General features: G+C 44.5%; 1 protein-coding gene across 3 annotated transcripts in view; it reads left to right on the top strand.

The window, feature by feature from the left end:
* The window catches only part of LOC115079043 (polymeric immunoglobulin receptor-like), a 50,236-nt gene that overhangs the window by 3,490 nt on the left and 25,086 nt on the right, over positions 1-21,660 (top strand). For all 3 annotated transcript variants that reach the window (XM_029582055.1, XM_029582062.1, XM_029582045.1), the window contains exons 2-3: positions 9,756-10,082; positions 13,760-14,080. In XM_029582055.1, coding sequence (XP_029437915.1) covers positions 9,756-10,082; positions 13,760-14,080 — 648 coding nt within the window. The remainder of the gene's footprint in view (positions 1-9,755; positions 10,083-13,759; positions 14,081-21,660) is intronic.

The raw sequence follows: 21,660 nt of genomic DNA, 5'->3' as shown, positions 1-21,660 counted from the left end.
GCAGTGCAACAATGGATAAACAGTAATCATTCCATATAAAACATCAAACAATAAAATCAAGAAATATAAAATATATCAGTTAAACCATACTAAATAAATGAAGAAATATTTCAAAACATCTGATAAATAGAATACACTGGGCAACAAATTTTCACAAAAGTCATGTTATGGAAATGAAATTAGTCAATTCTTATAAATTTCCATGTGCTAAACAAAATCTGACTGTGAAAATGCAAAATTGGCTCTAGTTTTTTTGTAATATGCAATAATATAATTACATCTTGAATTGTATGCCAATAGCTCACTGGGCAACAAATTTTCACAAAAGTCATGTTACTGAAATGAAATTAGTCAATTCTTATAAATTTCCATGTGCTAAACACGAATGTGACTGTGAAAATGCAAAATTGGCTCTAGTTTTTTTGTAATATGCAATAACATAATTACATCTTGAATTGTATGCCAATAGTAGGAGACCTACGGTTAATACCGTTTGAAAAATGATGTCATAGACTACGTCTTAGATTTCTTTGCTTGTCTCTTGTACACCTGTTCGGGAGCATCTCTGCGGAGTGTCCAGCAGTAGTCAGCCAGCATGAATATTTCAAATGCTCACCCTTTCTGACTGGGCTTCATATAGTACACTGATGACGTCAACTTACTCAACAGCAGCATGGCAGTAGAACTGCATTGCATCAGAAAATGATGTAATAAACTCTGGATGATGTGTGCATGATGGTATTATGCAATATGATGCAATATTACATCATTCTAGGCTTATTTAGGATGTTGTTACAGTCCTACTGGATAAATTTACACGACTAAACATAGAAAGTGAACTATATTAAATATCTTCAAAACGAGAGCCAATAAAAACTTTTCATGGTCATATTCGTGTTCAGCACATCAAGATACTACAGAGTAGGACTTTTTTAGGTCAGTAACACTTTCATTGTTGCCCAGTGATATCCAATAAATAAAAATTCATTAGAAAATGTTTAAAATATTTCCCAAACACCAATAAAATATTTCAAAGCAGCAGGCACAACAAAAAACTAATAAAAATAAAAAAGATTCACCACTCTCCATACCTGAACATTTTTTATTCTAATCCCCCAAAAATATAAATGAATGTGTTGTGATTGACCAATCCGGAAGTGGATCCTTGGGCCGACCGCCGGAGGGAGACGGACGGGAGGCAGACTAGATGAAACGATGAATCTTCACCTGGGAACCCGTGACCCCTCCAGAGGAGCTGTGGAGGCCCGGGTCACTAGGGCTTAGGAGTCTTCGCCCTGGAAGCCCGAGATCCCCCCAGGAGGAGCCTGTAGGGACCCGGACCGCTGGGTCTTAGGTGATAACAGAAGAATCCAAGGAAGCGATACGAACCGGGGTACAAGCAGGCAGAGAGCGGAGTCAGGCAGGCAGAGATCAGGAACCAGGCTGGCAAACGATACCGGAGTCAGGCAGGCAGAAGTCAGGAACCAGGCAGGCAGATAAACGATACCAGAGTCAGGCAGGCAGAAGTCAGGAACCAGGCAGGCAGATAAACGATACCAGAGTCAGGCAGGCAGAAGTCAGGAACCAGGCAGGCAGATAAACGATACCAGAGTCAGGCAGGCAGAAGTCAGGAACCAGGCAGGCAGATAAACGATACCAGAGTCAGGCAGGCAGAAGTCAGGAACCAGGCAGGCAGATAAACGATACCAGAGTCAGGCAGGCAGAAGTCAGGAACCAGGCAGGCAGATAAACGATACCAGAGTCAGGCAGGCAGAAGTCAGGAACCAGGCAGGCAGATAAACGATACCAGAGTCAGGCAGGCAGAAGTCAGGAACCAGGCAGGCAGATAAACGATACCAGAGTCAGGCAGGCAGAAGTCAGGAACCAGGCAGGCAGATAAACGATACCAGAGTCAGGCAGGCTGAAGTCAGGAACCAGGCAGGCAGATAAACGATACCAGAGTCAGGCAGGCAGAAGTCAGGAACCAGGCAGGCAGATAAACGATACCAGAGTCAGGCAGGCTGAAGTCAGGAACCAGGCAGGCAGATAAACGATACCAGAGTCAGGCAGGCAGAAGTCAGGAACCAGGCAGGCAGATAAACGATACCAGAGTCAGGCAGGCAGAAGTCAGGAACCAGGCAGGCAGATAAACGATACCAGAGTCAGGCAGGCTGAAGTCAGGAACCAGGCAGGCAGATAAACGATACCAGAGTCAGGCAGGCAGAAGTCAGGAACCAGGCAGGCAGATAAACGATACCAGAGTCAGGCAGGCTGAAGTCAGGAACCAGGCAGGCAGATAAACGATACCAGAGTCAGGCAGGCAGAAGTCAGGAACCAGGCAGGCAGATAAACGATACCAGAGTCAGGCAGGCAGAAGTCAGGAACCAGGCAGGCAGATAAACGATACCAGAGTCAGGCAGGCAGAAGTCAGGAACCAGGCAGGCAGATAAACGATGGCAACTAGCACTCCGAAGAGAAACCTCGTTGCAAGGCGAATTGCAACTTCAAAAGTCCCGGCTTAAATCCCCTGCTCAATCAGCTGACGTCAAAAGAGGCGTGTCTGCACATCCGGGTGCAGACGCCTTAAAACACGGCTCTTCGCGCGCGCGCGTACCAGGGCTGGGGGGAGGAGTTTCTGACAACGTCTCCACGAGGAGACGCCGCTGCCATGCGGCCCTGGAGGCCAGAAACCCGGCGGTTCGCGGCGCCACGGAGGAAGGTAAGAGCCCGGTCACTAGGCTAGTGACCGGGATCGTAACAGAATGTGCAGACAAAAACTGAGCTGGAAACCACAACAAGCCAGACACTGTATATGAAAAATGCAAACATTACCATTCCTCATAAAACTTCAAACAATAAAACTAAAACATGTAAAATACAATATTAAACCATAATAAAATAATGAACAAATATTTCAAAATGACTGACCAAAATGGCTGAGCCAATAATTATAACATCCAATAATTAAAAATAAAAAGGATACAAAATCTTGTGCTCTCCATACCTGGGAATGTTTGATTTCTAGTCATCCTAAGATTTTCATACATTAGCAGGAGAGAGAGTGAGTGCACAAACTTTCTTCTCACTCCCACCCCAATATCCCTGACAGAAGCAATCTCCTTTTCTCACACACACACAAAGACAGAAATATACTTCCTCTCTCTCTCTCTCACAGACAGCCAGAAACATGCTCCACACACACACACACACACACACACAGTACACCCTGCCTCTCTCACATACACATACACACAGAAGCACCTCCCCCTCACATACTCACCACACACACACAGAAACATCCTCCCCCTTTCACATACATAGCACACACACAGAAGCACCCTCCCCTTCACATATACACCACACACAGAAGCACCCTCCCCTTCTCACACACCCACACATTCACTCACGCACACACACACACACACACACACACATACACACAAGCACCCCCCACTCTTACACACACACAGACACACACACAAGTACCCTCCCTGTCTCATATACACCACACATATACACACTAATACACACAGAGAAGCAGCCTCCTAATGTCAAATATACATAAACACACACACACATATAATGGCCCCCAGCTGAGCAGCTCCAATCTTTGGCTGTGCCGGCTTGGTCTCTGGTGGTGGCCAGTTGCTCTAACCTTTGGCCCCCATCAGCCTGGTCTATGGCAGTTGCCAGTGGCTCCAATCTTTGGCCCTGCCGGCCCGGTCTTCAGTGGCAGCCAGCAGCTCCAGTCTTTGGCCTCACTGACTTGGTCTCGTGTGGTGGACAGTGGCTCCATTCTTTGGCCCTGCTTGCCTGGTCTCTCTGGCAGCCAGGGGCTTCAGTCTTCTGTGTTGGTTAAGGAGAAGGGAAGTGCAGACCTAGGCAGCCACCATATTGAAAATTGAAAGCAGAGAATGGAGCGAGAATAGAGCAGCTACAGGCTGATGTTGAACACAGTGGCTCTGCAGGCACGGGGCCACAGTGACCAATACCAACCATGTGATTGGGCCTCCAGGCCCACCGGGGCATACCCGAAGTCCTGATAGGACAAAACGATTCTGTGTGCAATCCAAGGAAAAGGTGTGTCTTACCTGATATTATGGAGAGACATCGAGAATATGCCTCCTGTTGAGGGAGAAAAATGGAGAAATACAGAAAAAGAAGAAATAGTCTCTTCATAAAAATAAGACATGGCCAATGATTAAATGACAAAGAGGCAGGTGAGCTGTAGGATGTTGTTTGATTTTTAAAACTGAGTATGATACCCAGGGAAATGTGCAAAGACACAAGGCAGGATTGGTAATCAAAGGCTATGTGCAAAAATATGGTGTAGACTACGATGAAAGGTTTGCACCAGTTGTGAAACACATGGCCATAAGGATCCTGCTTAGGGTGGCAGCAAGCAAAAATCAGCAAGTGGAGCATTTATTTATTTGAAGTTTTTATATACCGCAAAATGGTCAGGGTCTGACCGTCTAAGCGGTTTACAAATAAACACACATAGTTAAAAACAATACTATCCATTCATTCGAATATAACGCGGTATCAAATTAAGAAAGAATTGTAGGCTTTGGATTCTACATTCAGTATTAAATCTTAATAAGTAAATCAAATTATTGTATTAGGCGTTATAGTCAATTAACTGATATTGTAGGCTACTATAAACAGGTATGTTTTCAGATATTTTTTGAATTCTTTCGTATTTTGTGTTAGTCTGATTTCTTCTGGGATAGAGTTCCAGAGACAAGGACCTGCAACTGAAAAAGCTCGTTCACGTGTCATATCCACTCTTGACATTTTTATTGATGGAACCTCCAGAGTGCATTTATCCATAGAGCGTAGTTGTAGTTGGTTTATATATCCTGAGTAGAGAACATAGCCAATCAGACTTAGAGTTGTATAGTAAGTTGCGTATTATTGTCAGGATTTTGTAAGAAATGCAGTAAGGTATGGGAAGCCAATGAAGCTGTGGTAATGTCGGCGTTATATGGTCTCTGCGGGATAAATTGTATAGAATACGAGCTGCAGAATTTTGAATGAGTTGCAATGGACGAGTAGTGACATTAGGACGACCTAAATATAATGCATTGCAGTAAACCAGACCCATCAGGATCAATGCCTGAACTACTGATCGAAAGTCAGCTGGAAAGAGTAATGGTTTTTAGCTTTTTCAGCATGTGAAAGCTTAAAAAATGATTTGTTCACTAGTGTTGATATATTGCATGTCATAGATAATTTGGACAATATATAAATAAACTATATATTATGATGTAATAACCAATATCATAAATTTGAAAACATCATATATAACAGCTGATAATTGAATACTTATATATAAATTTATAATAGAAAATTTTTAGTAAAATTATTTTTTGTTTTTGTGAGTGGAAACTTGGAGTCAATAATGGAAATTTGGAGTCAATAGTGGAAATTTGGAGTCAATGATGCCTAAGTTTTTTGAGTGGGGTTTTATTTCTATTGCATGAACGTCAAAAATGAAGTTCGTTGGAGGTTGAAAAACTGAGTCTGGAACAGATGATAGGAAAATTAATTCTCTTTGAGGTGTTTAATTTTAGTCTATTATGTAACATCCAGATTTTTATTGATGTTGGATATAGGTGTAATAATGAAAAAGTTTGCTTCCAAGAGTTAGTATAGGGAACCATGAATTGGTCATCTGCGTATATTTTAAAAGATAGATTTAGACCAGTTAAAAGATGGCATAGTGGAAGAAGGTAAATGTTGAAAAGAAGTGCTGAAAGCGCCGAACCTTGAGGTACACCGGATTTGGTGGGGTACCAATCAGATCTGAAGTTTCCAATAGTGATTCTTTGAGGTTGTTCTGATAAGAATGATTTGATCCATTTTAGAGCTGTACCTGTTATGCCTATTTGCTTGAGATTAGTTAATAATATCTCGTGATTTAGTGTCAAACGCTGCTGATATGTCGAGAAATACCCTAGTCTTTGTTAGAATCAAAGCCTCTGATAACTGTGTCAAATGATGGGATAAGTAGAGTTTCTGTACTATGTCCTTTCCGAAAGCCATGCTGATTAGGATGGAGTATGTTATTGTCTTCAGTGTTTTCTGAGAGTTGACGCAGTACCACAGATTCAATGATTTTTGCTATTGAGGGGAGTGCAGCAATAGGTCAGTAGTTTGAGACATCTAAAGGGTCTTTGTTTTTATTTTTGGGTATTGGTAAAATAGATGTTTTTTGGAGGGATTTTGGAAAATTACCTAGAGTCAACGATGCATTGACTATGTAAGAAATGGATGGAGCGATATGGGTTTTTATGTTTTTTAATAAGTAACCAGGACAAGGGTTGAAAGGACATAAAGAGTAGACTTTCTTCCCTTCACCTCCAGTCACAAATCCTCCCTCCTTTCCCCCATCCCTGATCCCTATTTTCCACATTCCAATCCTCCCCATCTCCCCTCCACTCTCATCTCTGATCTTGTCTCTCCATCCGTGGTCCTCTTGCCTTTTCCTTCTCTCCCTTTCTCCCTTCTCTCCCTTCCCTCCCGCTGTCGCTCCTTGTGACTTGGGCAAGTCACTTTACCCTCCATTGCCTCAGGGCTTACATATAGAAACATAGAAACATAGAAATGACGGCAGAAGAAGACCAAATGGCCCATCCAGTCTGCCCAGCAAGCTTCCCTCATTTCTTCTCTCATACTTATCTGTTTCTCTTAGCTCTTGGTTCTAATTCCCTTCCACCCCCGCCATTAATGTAGAGAGCGGTGATGGAGCTGCATCCAAGTGAAATATCTAGCTTGATTAGTTAGAGGTAGTAGGGGTAGTAACCGCCGCAATAAGCAAGCTACACCCATGCTTATTTGTTTTTACCCAGATTATGTTATACAGCCCTTATTGGTTGTTTATCTTCTCCCCTGCCGTTGAAGCAGGGAGCTATGCTGGATATGCGTGAGGTATCAGTTTTTTCTTCTCCCCTGCCGTTGAAGCAGAGAGCTATGCTGGATATGCATCGAAAGTGAAGTATCAGGCACATTTGGTTTGGGGTAGTAACCGCCGTAACAAGCCAGCTACTCCCCGCTTTGTGAGTGTGAATCCTTTTTTCTTCTCCCCTGACGTTGAAGTTATGCTGGATATGCGTGAAGTATCAGTTTTTCTTTTCCCCTGCCGTTGAAGCAGGGAGCTATGCTGGAAATTCGTGATGTATCAGTCTTTCTCCCATGCCGTTGAAGCAGAGAGCCATGCTGGATATGCTTCGAGAGTGAAGTATCAGGTACATTTGGTTTGGGGTAGTAACCGCCGTAACAAGCCAGCTACTCCCCGCTTTGTGAGTGCGAACCCTTTTTTCTTCTCCCCTGCCGTTTAAGCAGAGAGCTCTGCTGGATGTGTGAAGTAACAGTTTTTCTTTTCCCCTGCTGTTGAAGCAGAGAACTATGCTGGATATGCATTGAAAGTGAAGTATAAGAATGGAGTGATCAAGCTAGTTGAAAGGCATCAGGAATAGAGGAAGGTGGAGGTAGTAATTTGGATATTTGGTTTGGGGTAGTAACCGCCGTAACAAGCCAGCTACTCCCCTCTTTGTGAGTGTGAATCCTTTTTTCCACATTTCCTCTTGCTGTTGAAGCTTAGAGTGATGTTGGAGTCACAGTAACCATGTGTATGTTTATTGAATAAGGGTATTATCTCCAGGCAGTAGCCATCATTCTGGCGAGCCACCCACTCTTCATTGACGGCCTCTTGACTTTATGGATCCACAGTGTTTATCCCACGCCCCTTTGAAGTCCTTCACAGTTCTGGTCTTCACCACTTCCCTCTGGGGATAGAGAAATACCTACAGTACCTGAATGTAAACCGATGTGATATCTCAGATTGAATGTTGGTAAATTAAAAAAAAAAAAAAAAATCCCATTTTTTTGTCATCCAAAAAAACAACCAATACAAAAGGTTCCTTTCTGTGAACTTTCTTCCATTGTGAGATGCTGCTTCTGGTCTCTTAAAGGTGAATTTTAAAAGCCCAACGCGCACATTAATTAAGGGATGTGGGCTCACGCACACTCTGAGTGGATTTTAAAAGCTGCAGGGTTTCGCGCGTCTCTCCGGGAGCGTGCACGTCTCGAAAATTTTCTGAAAGGGGCGGGACATGGGCGTGGTCTGGGCATTTCAGAGTGCAAACCAGAGACGTGCGCGTAAATGCTTATGCGATCCGGCGCGGAGGTCGCCTGCCGCGTAACTTTACTTCTGCTATGCATGACGTGTACGTTAACAAAGAAAGAAAACCAGGCAGATCTGCGGGGTTTTAATTGTTGGGGCTAACCGAGGGCAATGGAGGCTGTCAAACTAGGGCGGGGGAGGGGGGGTTGGAGGACCTATCTCTTAATTGGAAGAACTGGGGATGAACTGGTAAAACTGGGATTAGCTCAGCACGCGCCCTTTATAACATCCCCAGATTTACAGTGTAGAAGCGGGATTTTCGTTCACATTCGCACACCCACTTAAAATTTGGCGCACGTGTACACGAGCCCAGACTATTTTATAACACGTGCGCATATGCGCACGCATGTAATAAAATGACCAAATCTATAGGCGTGCACAAATGCGCAGCCGCACGCCGGTTTGAAAGTTAACGTCCTGTTGTTTGCTACTATCTTAATACGTTGAGTGAATTTCATATTCAAAAAAGGCAGGCAACAATTAAATAAAGAAATAAAAGCAAACAGACAGGCAAGGTTGGTAAAGTATTTTTACAATGTAATATAACATCATCATGTATAACATGCAAACAGATGGAAATGATTGCTTGTTTAAATTAAATATCTCTCTGAAAACTGCACATTGGCAGCCCCCTTGAGTGAAAACAAATTGTAGTGTTATCAGCCCCATACGCTGAGGGATCAGATGTAGCGAGGGGTTTTCACCTGTTTAAACCTCTGGAATAAACTCTTGTTAGAGCACGGTTAATAATCTGAGACAACGGAAACAGAGAAGAATGTTTGGTTGCTTGCTGCTATCTGTTGGGCTCGTCTGCTGCTTTTTTTTTTTACATTACAAATGACTCAAGCTGCAGAGCAAGAAATGCTAGGGCTTCCAGGGGCTTTTGCAGAAGAGAGACAGGAGCTATAAGGCTCTCCCCGTGCACACTGTAGAGTCGCATGAAATCCTGACCAGCGGAAGTTCCTTCAGTTGGATTGCAGCCCTAGCTCGCTGTTATCTTCCCCAGCATGTGACTGTGGTCTGGGCTGCACTGCAGAATCCCTCCCTCCCTGCCATTGCAAACATCACAGGAGGGAGTTTCAGGACGACCCTGCCTGAGGTCATCAGGCCCCGTGAGTCAGTCCTAATGGTTCCCTGCTCTTCAAGCTTTAGACACAGTAATGACTACAAACCAGGTTCATGAAAAGCTGATTATTCTCTGAGGGGGCGACTTTCAGAAGCCATTTACCCAGTCAGGTACTGGTTTACCCTGGTAAAGGAACTGCTGGAAACCTGCCCACCATTTACTCAGGGTGCCTAGGTTTAGCTGTGTTGAGAGGAGAGTTTCCCCAGGAAGAAAGGGGGTAGTTTTGGATGGGATTAGGAAATCGTTCAGGTGCATTGCGCTGCCAAATGCGTTTGTGCTATTTCCCCAGCCAGATCTAAAGCAAGAGAAAAGTCCAGGGGTCAAAGGTTCCCATGAGTAATTTTGAAAAGTTCCCTATCAATGTGCTGTTATTTATTTAGTTATTTGGAAGGAAAATGATCTATTTCTTTCTAATTATCCTCCCCTTTCTCTTTATATCAGGATCTTGGGGGCTGCGAGGCCCGAGGGAAGTGAGGGGTCTGGTTGGAGGTTCGCTCTCCCTGCAGTGTCAGTATGAGAATGATTATGAGACTCACAATAAATACTGGTGCCAGGGAGATACATGGATCCTATGCCACATCCTTATTCAGACAGAATCGAATCGCCACATAACCCAGGGCAGAATCTCCATCCGGGACAACGTCGCAGCACTCACGTTCACAGTGACCATGGAGGAGCTCACTCAAGGGGACAGCGGGAAGTACTGGTGCGGGATAGATGATTCACTCTTCGATCCTGGAGACCCTGTGGCCGTGACTGTTCTTCCAGGTAAGCCCAGACCCCCAGCATCTCATGCTAATAATGATCCATATGTGAAGGTGGGGAGACTTAAAGGTGAGGATTCAGTAGCTCCTCGCTCCAGCACACACTCCTGATCCTGTCCCATGAGGACAGGTGATGTAGGTGGGATGAATGGGTTATGGTCCAAGTCCATTGATGTGAATATTCAGGAGCAGACCGGGCCACTATCGGTAGTGTGATGTGCAGAACCTCCACAGATCAGCATTTACTGACTTTGCCAAGCAATTACCAGTAAATTAATGTATGGAAAAGCAATATATTACTGTATTCTTCAGTATCTTTTTTTTTTCTTTTTTTTTTTACAAATTCCCTTCATTAAGAGCAGAAAAAAAGAATTGCTCTAGTGACAGTGAAGGGGAGAAGAGCAGATGGAGACAGCTCAGGACGTTATGGGGTAAATTTTCAGCTATCCCCCGAGACCCTAAGGTTAACCGGCTAAACTGCTTCTGAAAATTCCCCGAAATCCAGCTGGTGAAACATTTAGATGGTGCATTTCATAAATGTGTGCAAATTCATCCGCCCGTGCCCAGCGATGTGCCTATTTTATAACATACGTGTACATATGCGCACATTATAAAATAGTCTTGTCCTGTGCACACGTGCAGCAAATGTTTAAGTGGGCTCGAGCGTATGCACGCAAATCCCACTTCTAAGGTGTAGGTGGGTGGATTTTAAAAGGGCCGCGCACCGATGCCATTACCAGTAAAACCAGTTTGTCGCCAGTTCACCCAAATAGCAGTTAAGCTTCACCACAAACCCCTGATTTAAATTACTTCTCACAGTTAGTCCCAGCCCTTAGAACCCCGCAGACCTACCTAGTTTTTTAATGATTTAAATTTACACGGCATCCATAGCAGAAGCAAAGCTGTGCAGCGGGGAGCCCTGGCAAGCACCAGATCTCAGAGGTATTTATGCACACATTTTAGGTTCCACCCAGAAATGCTAATTCCCCACCCCGACTATGCCCAGGCCCGCCCATTTTTGAAAACATCTGAGATGTGCACACTACGGTGTTCACGCGTGTATCTTAGCGGCTTTCAAAATCCACTCGGCGCATGCTTACCCAACATATTCGCACGTCCCCTATTAATGCATGCATCAGGAATTTAAAATTCACTTTTAACTGACTAGAATTTACACTGCTATGTGACCAATCAGGATTAACATAGAAACATAGAAATGACAGCAGAAAAAGACCAATCGGCCCATCCAGTCTGCCCAGCGAGCTCCCACACTTATTTTCCCATACATATCTGTTTCATCAACCACCAAGTTCAGGGCCCTTGTTGGTAACTGTTTGATTCAAATTTCCTGCCCTCCCCTGTCATTGATGCAGAGAGTAATGTTGGAGTTGCATCAAAGGTAAGCATAAGGCTTAATGATTAAGGGTAGTAACCATCGCATCAAGCAAGTTACTCAGATGCTTGTTTACCCAGACTGCACATATCAATGCCTTCTTGGGTGTTGTCTGAATGTAAATCCTCTTTTCCACATTTTCCCCTGCTGTTGAAGCAAAGAGCAACGCTGTATATGTATTCAGTGATGTATCAGGCTTAATTGGTTTAGGGTAGTAACTGCCGTAATAAGCAGGCTATCCCCAGGCATATTTGTTTACCCAGAATGTGAAGTTCAGACCTTGTTGGTTGTTATCTGAATGCAAATCCTATTTTCCACATTTCACCTTGCTGTTGAAGCAGAGAGCAATGTAGGGGTTGCATTAACCATGCGAAGGCTTATTGAGTAAGGGTAGTAATCACCAGGTAGTAGCCACCATTCTAGCAAGCCACTCCCATGGCTCTACTCTTCATTCCCATCCTCTAGCCTTTATGGATCCACAGTGTTTATCCCATGCCCCTTTGAAATCCTTCACAGTTTTAGTTTTCACCACTTCCTCCGGAAGGGCATTCCAGACATCCACCACCCTTTCTGTGAAGAAATACTTCCTGACATTGGCTCTGAATCTTCCTCCCTGGAGCTTCAAATCATGGCCCCTATTTCTACTGATTTTTTTCCAACGTAAAAGGTTTGTTGTTGACCATGGATCATTAAAACCTTTCAAGTATCTGAAAGTCTGTATCAAATCACCCCTGCTCCTCCTCTCCTACATATTTAGGTTCTTCAACCTCTCCTCACAAGTCATTTTATGTAGACCATCCATCTTTTTGGTCACCCTTCTCTAGACTGCCTCCATCCTGTCTCTGTCCCTTTGGAGATATGGTCTCCAGAACTGAACTCAGTACTCCAGGTGAGGCCTCACCAAGGACCTGTACAAGGGGATGATCACTTCCTTTCTCTTACTAGATATTCCTCTCTCTATGCAGCCCAGTATTCTTCTGGCTTTAGCAATCACCTTGTCACATTGTTTCACTGACTTCACATCGTTAGACACTATCACCCCAAGGTCTCTCTCCTGCTCCGTGCACATCAGCCCTTCAACCCCCATCAAATACAGTTCTTTCAGATTTCCACACCCCATATGCATGACTCTGCACTTCTTGGCATTGATTCTCAACTGCCATATCTTCGATCACTCTTCCAGCTTCCTTAAATCCCATCTCATTCTCTCCATTCCTTCCGGCGTGTCCACTCTGTTGCAGATCTTAGTATCATCTGCAAAAAGACAAACCTTACCTCCTATCCCATCTGCAATGTCGCTCACAAAGATATTGAACAGGAATGGTCCCAACACCGATTCTTGCGGCACTCCGCTTAACACCGCTCTCTCTTCAGAGTAAGTTCCATTTACCATCATACATTGTCTTCTGTCCATCAACCAGTTTGCAGTCCAGGCCACCACCTTGGCGCTCACTCCTAAGCTTCTCATTTTATTCACAAGCCTCCTGTATGGGACTGTATCAAAAACATTGCTGAAATCCAAGTAGATGACATCGAGCGCTCTTCCTCGATCTAATTCCCTAGTCACCCAGTCAAGAAAGTCAATCAGATTTGTCTGACAGGACCTTCCCCTGGTGAATCCATGCTGCCTTTGGTCCAGCAATTCTTCTGACTTTAGATAGTTCACTATTCTTTCTTTCAGCAGTGATTCCATTACTTTTCCCACCACCAAGATGAGGCTAACCAGCCTGTAGTTTCCAGCCTCCTCTCTGCTCCCACTCTTGTGAAGCAGGACCACCACCACTCTTCTCCAATCACTCGGCACCACTCCTGTTTCTAGGGATCTATTGAACAGGTCATGCAGCATGCCCACCACCAGTACATCTCTGAGCTACCTCAGTATCCTGGGATAAACCTCATCAGGTCCCAAGGCTTTGTCCACTTTTAGTTTTCCTAGCTCTTCCCATATATTCTCTTTTGTAAACGGAGTTACATCTACTCCACTCCCCTCCAATTTCTTGTTAACTAGCAACGATCCTTCTCCAGGGTCCTCTTTAGTGAACACCGAACTGAAGTATTCGTTTAATATTTCTGCAATTTCTTTGTCTCTATCCACACATTGATCCTTTTCACCTTTTAATTTCACTATACCACTTTGAACTTTTCTCCTTTCTCTGATGTATCTTAGGAAGTCAAATCCTCTCTTGATCCCAACATTTTTGAGTAGCTAAATCTCACTGCCTAGTGAATGTATTTTTTTATAAATCTATTTATCTAGATTGAAAATGTGATCTTCTGTATCTTTACAGCTGGCTCATGGGGGCTGAAAGGCCCAGGGGAAGTGAGGGGTCTCGATGAAGGATCTCTGTCTCTTGAGTGCCAGTATGAGAGAGGTTATGACATTAACAGGAAGTACTGGTGCAGGGGAGATGAGTGGAGTTCCTGTGACATCCTCGCCGAGACAGAGTCTGAAGCAAAGGACATAATCTCCATCACGGAGAACTTCACAGCGCACACATTCACAGTGACCATGGAGCAACTCACCGAGGCGGACAGCGGGAAGTACTGGTGTGGGATAGAAGGGCTACGCTGGAACTATGGGGATCCTGTGACAGTGACTGTTCTTCCAGGTAAGCCCAGACCCCAGCATTTTATGCAAATAATGATGCATACATGAAGGGATGGTGAATTTAAAGGTGAAGAGTCTGTGGTGTGGCCCCCTTCCCCAATACAAATTCCTGATCCCATGAAATAGGTAAAGAAGTAATCTATCTTGGATAAATGTTACTGTTACTGATGACTTTTGGGGTAAAGTAATCTATGTTATCACCTATTTACAGAATTGCCTACCAACCAAGGGTAAGATAAAACAACTTTTCAGCTGTGAAATGGGTGCAAGCCTAATTTATCTACTCTGAGAGTATTTGGCTGCAAAGCTTATGCAAGTTTTCCCAAAGAAAAGAGAAGCAAATTGCAATGCAAAAGTGAATTGGGAATCATGATGGGATATGCAGTAATAACTAAAGGTTATAGAATCCTGGATTTCAAAAGCAGCAAAAATATGCAGTGTGGCTGTGGCATATTCTGATATAAAATAAAGGATGAACCAGGATGACTCACTAAGCCTAGGATCCAAAATAACAAAAGCAAGATCAACAAGTTGCAATGGCTCTGTTGTGGTTCATTGAAAATAAGGATGCTTAAAGCCACTAGCTGCAGAGAAAAAGGTTTTATTGCTATAATATAATATAAATCTTAGACATTAAATAAGGTACCTTACGGACAGGAAGCGTGCCAGGCCAGACACTAGCATAAACTCCCTTTCAAATAATTTTACTAATAACACAGCATTATATAGAATTTCAGTTGTATATTTCCGACTAAGTTAGGTTACATAATTGTCAAAATCTCTATGATTGGCTTTCTATTATAAACAGATAATCTGAACAGCTGTACAGTAATTTGCTTTTATTCTCCAAATTAATTAATCCTCATCTCATATGTAAATGTTTTCTTGGAATTTGCTAGCATTAGAAACATTGTACTTGTTCTAAGAATATTTTCTATAATCTCAGATAGAATGTCAATTGGCCTCATCCTTATTCAACTTCTAGATATGTTTCTATAATCTTAGATATAATGTAAACTGACCTCATCTCTGTTCTTAGTTGGAAAGTAAACTAACCTCATATCAGTTCATAATGTTCTACAGCCTTGCATTTCAGCATCTTTTATCTAGTTTTTGGAGTCATTTGTCTAGGAAAAACAAGTGCAAGGCTGAGACTATAATGTTGCTAGTAATTACAAAACTGCTTATGATCAAAAATAAAAAAAACCTAGGAGTACAGGAATAATGACTTCATATGTGATGTGTCAAAATATGTTTCACTGAGAATAAGGGCCAATGAGAACCCACATCAATCCCCCCTTTCTGGCATTTTTATGACAACATATTACAATAATCTAAATCTAAAATTCCTCTAGGATTAACTTCTTTGCTTTTGTCATAAAATAATATTAAAAAGTATCTGCAGCCTTATAATTTAGCATTCTGAACAGGCCAATTGTTATCATTGTATTAATGTAAGTGTTTATGGGAAATGGATGGACTTCTGGTAGCTACTGTTGGGCAGAGCAAATACAAGATAGAACAGTAATATTATTATAGCTGAATAAATCCAAACTAAACTTTGGTTACACATTATCTTGCCACCACTCACTGTCATTACACTTACATGTACCCTAAAACACCTTACAATAAGTCCATACACAATCAGACAAAAATAATCTTCATGAAAAGAGAGCTCTTTCAGTCCTTATTTTGTTATCATAACCATAACCATCCCAGCAGGTAAGGAAACTTCTTGTCGAGGTTTTATCAGTCTTTTGCTAGTTCATTGGCTTTTTGCTCTGCTATGGAGGGAAAATCTTTCATTAGTTAAATGTTTATACCAACTGGATTGATCTGACAAGGTTCTCTTTTCCCTAGATGGAATTCATTGGCAGAGTATGTGGTTAAGGCAGTTAGTGTAGCTGGGTTTAAAAATTGGATAAGTTATTGAAGAAGTCCATAAACTGCTATTAATCAATAGGGAATAGCCACTGCTTGTTACTGGCATTAGTAGCAGGGGATCTATTTAATGTTTGGGTACTTGCCAGGTACGTGTGACTGGGATTGGTCACTGTTAGAGACAGGATATTGAGCTTGATGGCATATCTAATCTTCTTATATTCATATGAGGTTGGATATCTGCAAGCAGAAATATTCATGGAAGCACTAACATAATGGTGGACAGGAGAGTTCAAAATGATGCACTTCAGTGGTGGTGGGAACTCACAGCCTTTTAAAAGCTCCTTGAAAGATACAAGACACCTGTTAGTCCTGGGGGAATTATGCACTACTGCAGAGCGCAGAATTTGCGCAGAATTTGCGCAGAATTCCCCCCTGTGCAGAATTTCCATTTTCTGTGCAGAATTGCCAAATTCTGCACAGAAAATACCAGAGGAGACCCTGGTATGCCACGAACAGAGCGCGTTCCGCATGTGCCGCTGGACGCGCTCCGTTCGTGGAGAAGATGAAAGCCAGGAGCGCCGTTCACGGTGAATAGGGAAGGCCCCCGTGTGCCATGAATGGCACACCCAGGCCTTCATCTTCGCAGCAAATGGAGTGCATCCCGCAGCATGCCGGTGAGAGAGAATGTCTGTGTGAGAGAGGGGAGGGGAGGGTGAGAGAGAGCATGGGAGTAAGGGGTGGGTGGGGGGATGCCGGTGAGAGAGAATGTGTGTGTGAGGGAGGGGAGGGTGAGAGAGGGCCTGGTTGGTAAGAGGGATGGGTGGGAAGGATGCTTGAGTGTGGGTTTCAGAGAGGGAGCCTATATGAGGGGAGGGTTGAGGGGAAGGGGAGGGTGAGAGAGAGCAGGAGGATGTGAGGGTGAGCATGGGTAGTAAGAGGGGGTGGGGTATGTTTGAATGTGGGTTTAAGAGACAGTGAGCCTATAAGAGGAGATTGTGAAGAAGTGTGCATGTGTGTGAGAGATCGGGAGCACGTGTTTATGAAAAAGGGATTGTGTATATGTGAGGGTGCTAGTCTGTGTGAAGGGATTGCGTATGTGTGAGAAGAGCCTGTGTGAAGGGGTGCATTAGAGAGACATAGGTAGCCTCTGTGAGGGTGTATGTGTGAGAAAGGGAGCTTGTGTGGGTGGGTATGCAAGAGAGAGGGCCCTGTATGAGGGGATGTGTGTGTGTGTGCGAGAATGTGAGGGAGCCTGTATGAGGGTGTGTGTATGTGTATGTGAGAGAGGGAGGGACAAAGGAGCCTGTGTGAGGGACACTGAGAACAGGGTCAAACTCTGGACTGGCAATAGAGTGGAAGAGGTTGAGCCTAGAGGTGGAGGGGAGAGATACTGGCAGATGGAGGAGTTGGGGCCTGAGAGTGTTAGCGTTTCCAGCCGCGGTCTCCCACAGCTGGCACCTGCTCACCTTCGCCACAATGCCGGGACCACCGTTGGAGCCATGGCAGTGGTGGGAAGACATCCCTAGGGAAGACCCAAAACCTCCCTGGGCTGAGCATGCTCTCTCGGGCAGGTCGGCGCGGAAGACGTGCACGCTGACCTCTTCTCTTCAGCGTCGGGCCAGCCCTCTTCCGGGTTCCAGCTGGCCGGCCCTCCCCTAGGCGCATGGCCATGCCTCCTTCCTATTCTTAAAGGGGCCTGATCAACAATTACCTTCAGCTGCCTGATAGTCCTGGGGAATATATAGGAGGCTTCCTTTTCCTGTCCTTTGACTTGGCAACGAGTCTGCTCACTCCTGTGAGTCCTCTGGTTCCTTTGGAGGCCTTCCTCCTGCGTCTGTTCCTGGCCAGATCTCTGGTATTCGACTTCAGACTGGCAAGTGGTGATCCTCTGGTATTCGACTTCGGACTGGATTTCGACAGGTCTTCCATCCTCAAGGGCCCACCTAAGTCCCAGCAGTCCAGGTCCCTACGAGCTCTTCCCGGGGGAACCATGGGCTTCCAGTGGCGAAAACTCCACCAATTCCTGCCTTGATCCAGCCTCACCACCCGACAGAGGAAACTGAGAAGCCGTCTCCTCAGCCCATAGCAACTGCTCACTGGGCCAGGGGTCCACATCTCCTCAAAGGATATAAACTGGTTGGAGTAGGTCCAGAGGGTGGCTACTAAATGAAGGGCCACTCTTACAGTGAATTTCTAGTTCAATTCTGCTCAAAATATTTAAAATTCTGCATCTTTTGTAATAACGTTTTTCTATATTAATTTAAAATGTAATTTCTTAAAGACTGCCTGTAAATTGTGTTATTTTGACCAATATAAAGTTTGCAGAATGTTGCAGAATTTTAAGTTTTTGTGCGCAGAATTTTAAATTTTTTTGTGCAGAATTCCCCCAGGAGCAGCTTTTATAGTTATTTGTTCATTTTCTGAATGTGGATGCATTTTCCAATCTTCTTGAAGAGAATTACTATGATTTGGGTTTTCCATATGAATTATATAACTGGATTAGGATGAAGCAGATTGGTAGCAGATTATCAAAATCAGTGTGGACTTGGATTCATGACTGAATGAAGTGGTGTTCAGCAGAGTCAGGAAGTTTGAAAGTGGATGATAATTCTTGAAGCCAAGGAGAAAAATATAGAAATATAAGTTGAAAAGTTTGCCTTGTCAAAGTTGTAGGTTTGTGTTAATAGATCTTTGAGATGGTTGCTGTTAGTGAGTTGTCCAGGAGTGAACAACTTAGTACCTTGAAAAAGGTTAAGCTGATGATAATGGAAGCAGAAAACTATAGCATTACGGCGGTATTAAACAATCTGAGTAATATTAAATATATTGTGGGCATGGACCCTTGGTTGGTGCAGCCTGCAGGGTTCCCTGAAGGTCCCCACCATTGGCTGTGGAACTGACTATAGCAGAGGCCCAATTGGAGCTTCACCTATACCAGCCCTCGTTTCACTTAGGTTGAGCCTTCGGGTGCCAGGACTGGCAGGATTTAGGTGCAAGCCTCTGCGTATGAGGTGAAGATCTGTCAACATGGTCGAATCACAGGCCAGGGTCCAGGAAAGTCAGAGTCAGAGTCAGGCAGCAGTTCAGGCAGGTGATGTATGATCAGAGTCAGTAATCTGGCAGTGGTCAGTGGCAGGCAGAGTTCAAACAGGGTCGAGAGTCAAGCTGAGGTCAAATCAGAGATCCATCCGAGGGAACATGGGTCAGAGAGGCAGGCAGGAAGGTAAAGAACAGAACAGATGGGCAGAAGACACTGAAGACTGAAGGCTTGAAGACAAGGATCATAAGACTGACCACAAGGAGACTGAAGACTGACCTCGGGAAGCTGACAAGGAATTCAGGAGCACAGTCCAGCACTGATGAGATGAGGTCCAGGATCATAGAAATAAAGGTCAGGAATGCAGGAACATGCAGCAGAAACTAGCAGTACTTAGAGGTAGTCAACCTATTGTCGAGGCATGGATTACTGAGTATGTTTCGGTATAAATACAAATTTCAGGAATTGGCAGTGGCTGCCAGATGGCAATTGCAGTTCACAGTGCCACTTGTAGACTGGAGAAACAGTTGGCATAGGTTGTAGTTCTTTCAGTCAGTAAGAAGGATGAAGCCTTTGCAAGATTAAACTTCAATAAGGTAAAGGCTGTTCAACTGCAGGCAAAGAAGTCTTGGTGTTCCACCTGGATTACTGGAAATATTCAGCTGGATTAAGAGTGAGAAGCAGTTCAGTAGTCAGTCAGACTCCATTCTGGAGATAAAGTATTCTGGAACAAGAGAGAAGTTCAGCAGCTGGTGAGATTAGATGAACATTTCTCTCAGGAACAGGAATCGATGTGAGTCAGCATGAAGAAGCAGTCTTTATCAGGCATAGTATGGAAGTGCATGTGTATTGCAGGGTCCCAATTGACCCCTTACAGTAGAATTGAAGAACGAAGAATAATTTAGTGGTGTTAAGTGTGTATCATCTGTTGCAGGTTCAAAACAGAGTTCACAACATATTCATAAGAGGCCTTGTCTGTAATTGCAGCAGGCAGAGCAAATGTCTTTGGTGGCATGAATCCAGTGGTCAAATCTTTGTGGCTGTGAAGTTGAATACAAGGATCCGGGTTATCTAACTAGATAAATGAAGCTTGACCGACGTGCCCGCAAATGCGCAGTAGAGAGCAGCTCTACTGCGCATGTGCGGGCGAGCACGTCAGTCTTAGGCAGCGTCAAAAAAAACCAAAAAACATGGCGGCAGCGGTGGTAGCAGCAGCAGCGGGCAGCGGTAGCGGGCGGCGGCGGTAGCGGGCGGCAGCGGCGGCGGTAGCGGCAGCGGTGGTGGGGCGGTGGCGGTAGCGGGCGGCGGCGGTAGCGGCAGCGGGGGCGGGCGGCGGCGGTAGCGGGCGGCGGTGGCGGGCGGCGGCGGTAGCGGCAGCGGCCAGTAGCGAGGGAGGGAGGAGAGAGAGAGAGGGAGGGAGGGACGGACTAAGTGGGAGGGGCGAAGAGAGAGAGTGGGAGGGAGTGACTGAGTGAGAGGGAGGGATTGAGTGAGGGGGAGGGACTGAGTGAGGGGGAGTGAGCGGGACTGAGGGAGAGGGAGGGAGTGAGTGGGACTGAGGGAGAGGGAGGGAGTGGGACTGAGGGAGAGTGAGTGGGACTGAGTGTGAGTGAGAGGGAGAGAGGGGGAGGGAGTGAGTGAGACTGAGTGGGAGGGAGGGACTGAGTGAGAGGAGAGGGAGGCTGGGGAGGAGTGGGTGAGTGGGTGGGAGGGAGGTAGGGGAGAGAGAATGAGGGAGGTAGGGGAGAGAGAATGAGGGGGAGGTGAGAGACAGAGGGATGTAGCCCGTTTTAACGGGCTTAACGGCTTGTAGTATCATTAAAGGAAGAATTGAACAGTTTGATATTTTGGGTGTCTGGAGTCAATGTAGTTGTCTGCTTCTACTGATGAGGTGCAAACTTTAGTGTGTAAGTTATAGATCTTGGCTTTTCTTCATGGATTCTTTGGCAGCAGGTATGAAAAGTGTGCAAAGAGATACTTGATGTTAATTTATGTTCCTGGCAATACAGTACAGCTCTATTAAAAAGGTACCTGTAATGTGAAATTATTAAGTCTGTATCATGAGGTCCTGGGCTAGAAACAGGATACACTCCCAGAGAAGTGGTGCAGGACTGCAAAGCTGGACAGGCAAGTTGAGGCTTGGCTGGGCAGGCAGGAAGATCTTGAGTAGGCTATATGGCAAGATATAAGATAAGAACAGGCCAAGGGGCCGCAAGGCAAGACAAGAGTGGTCAGGTCAAAGAACCCAGGGTAACTCCATGAAGAAGCATTGAGGTAATGGCAAGGCTGGACAAAACTGGGCTGAGGCTTGAGTATGGTGTAATCAGTGAGGAAATGCTTGGTGAGGCTATAGGAAAGGCTCATTGAGGACTCCTGCTGGTAGGGAGGCATCATTGCAGTTAGGTATGGTGAAGCTACACAGCAGGCAAAATTGACAGTTTGTTGATGTGATTAAAACAAATCACATTTAAGCAGGTTTATCTTCAGAGTCTGGGTCTCCAAAATTACTTCAAACAGATTTAAAATTAATGTCCTTTAATATTACCTTAGCAAATCAGGGCAATCTTGTTTCTTTATCTTTTAATCAGTCTAAGCCAATGCAATAAAGTCGTTATTTTATTATCGCAGTGAATTTCTTTACTATAGGCTTCTGTCAGTTC

This window comes from Rhinatrema bivittatum, chromosome 1 (genome assembly GCF_901001135.1).
Source record: "Rhinatrema bivittatum chromosome 1, aRhiBiv1.1, whole genome shotgun sequence".
NCBI classification, from domain to species: domain Eukaryota; kingdom Metazoa; phylum Chordata; class Amphibia; order Gymnophiona; family Rhinatrematidae; genus Rhinatrema; species Rhinatrema bivittatum.
Note: the sequence above shows the minus strand (reverse complement) of the source record. Positions and strands in the feature narration are given on the sequence as shown.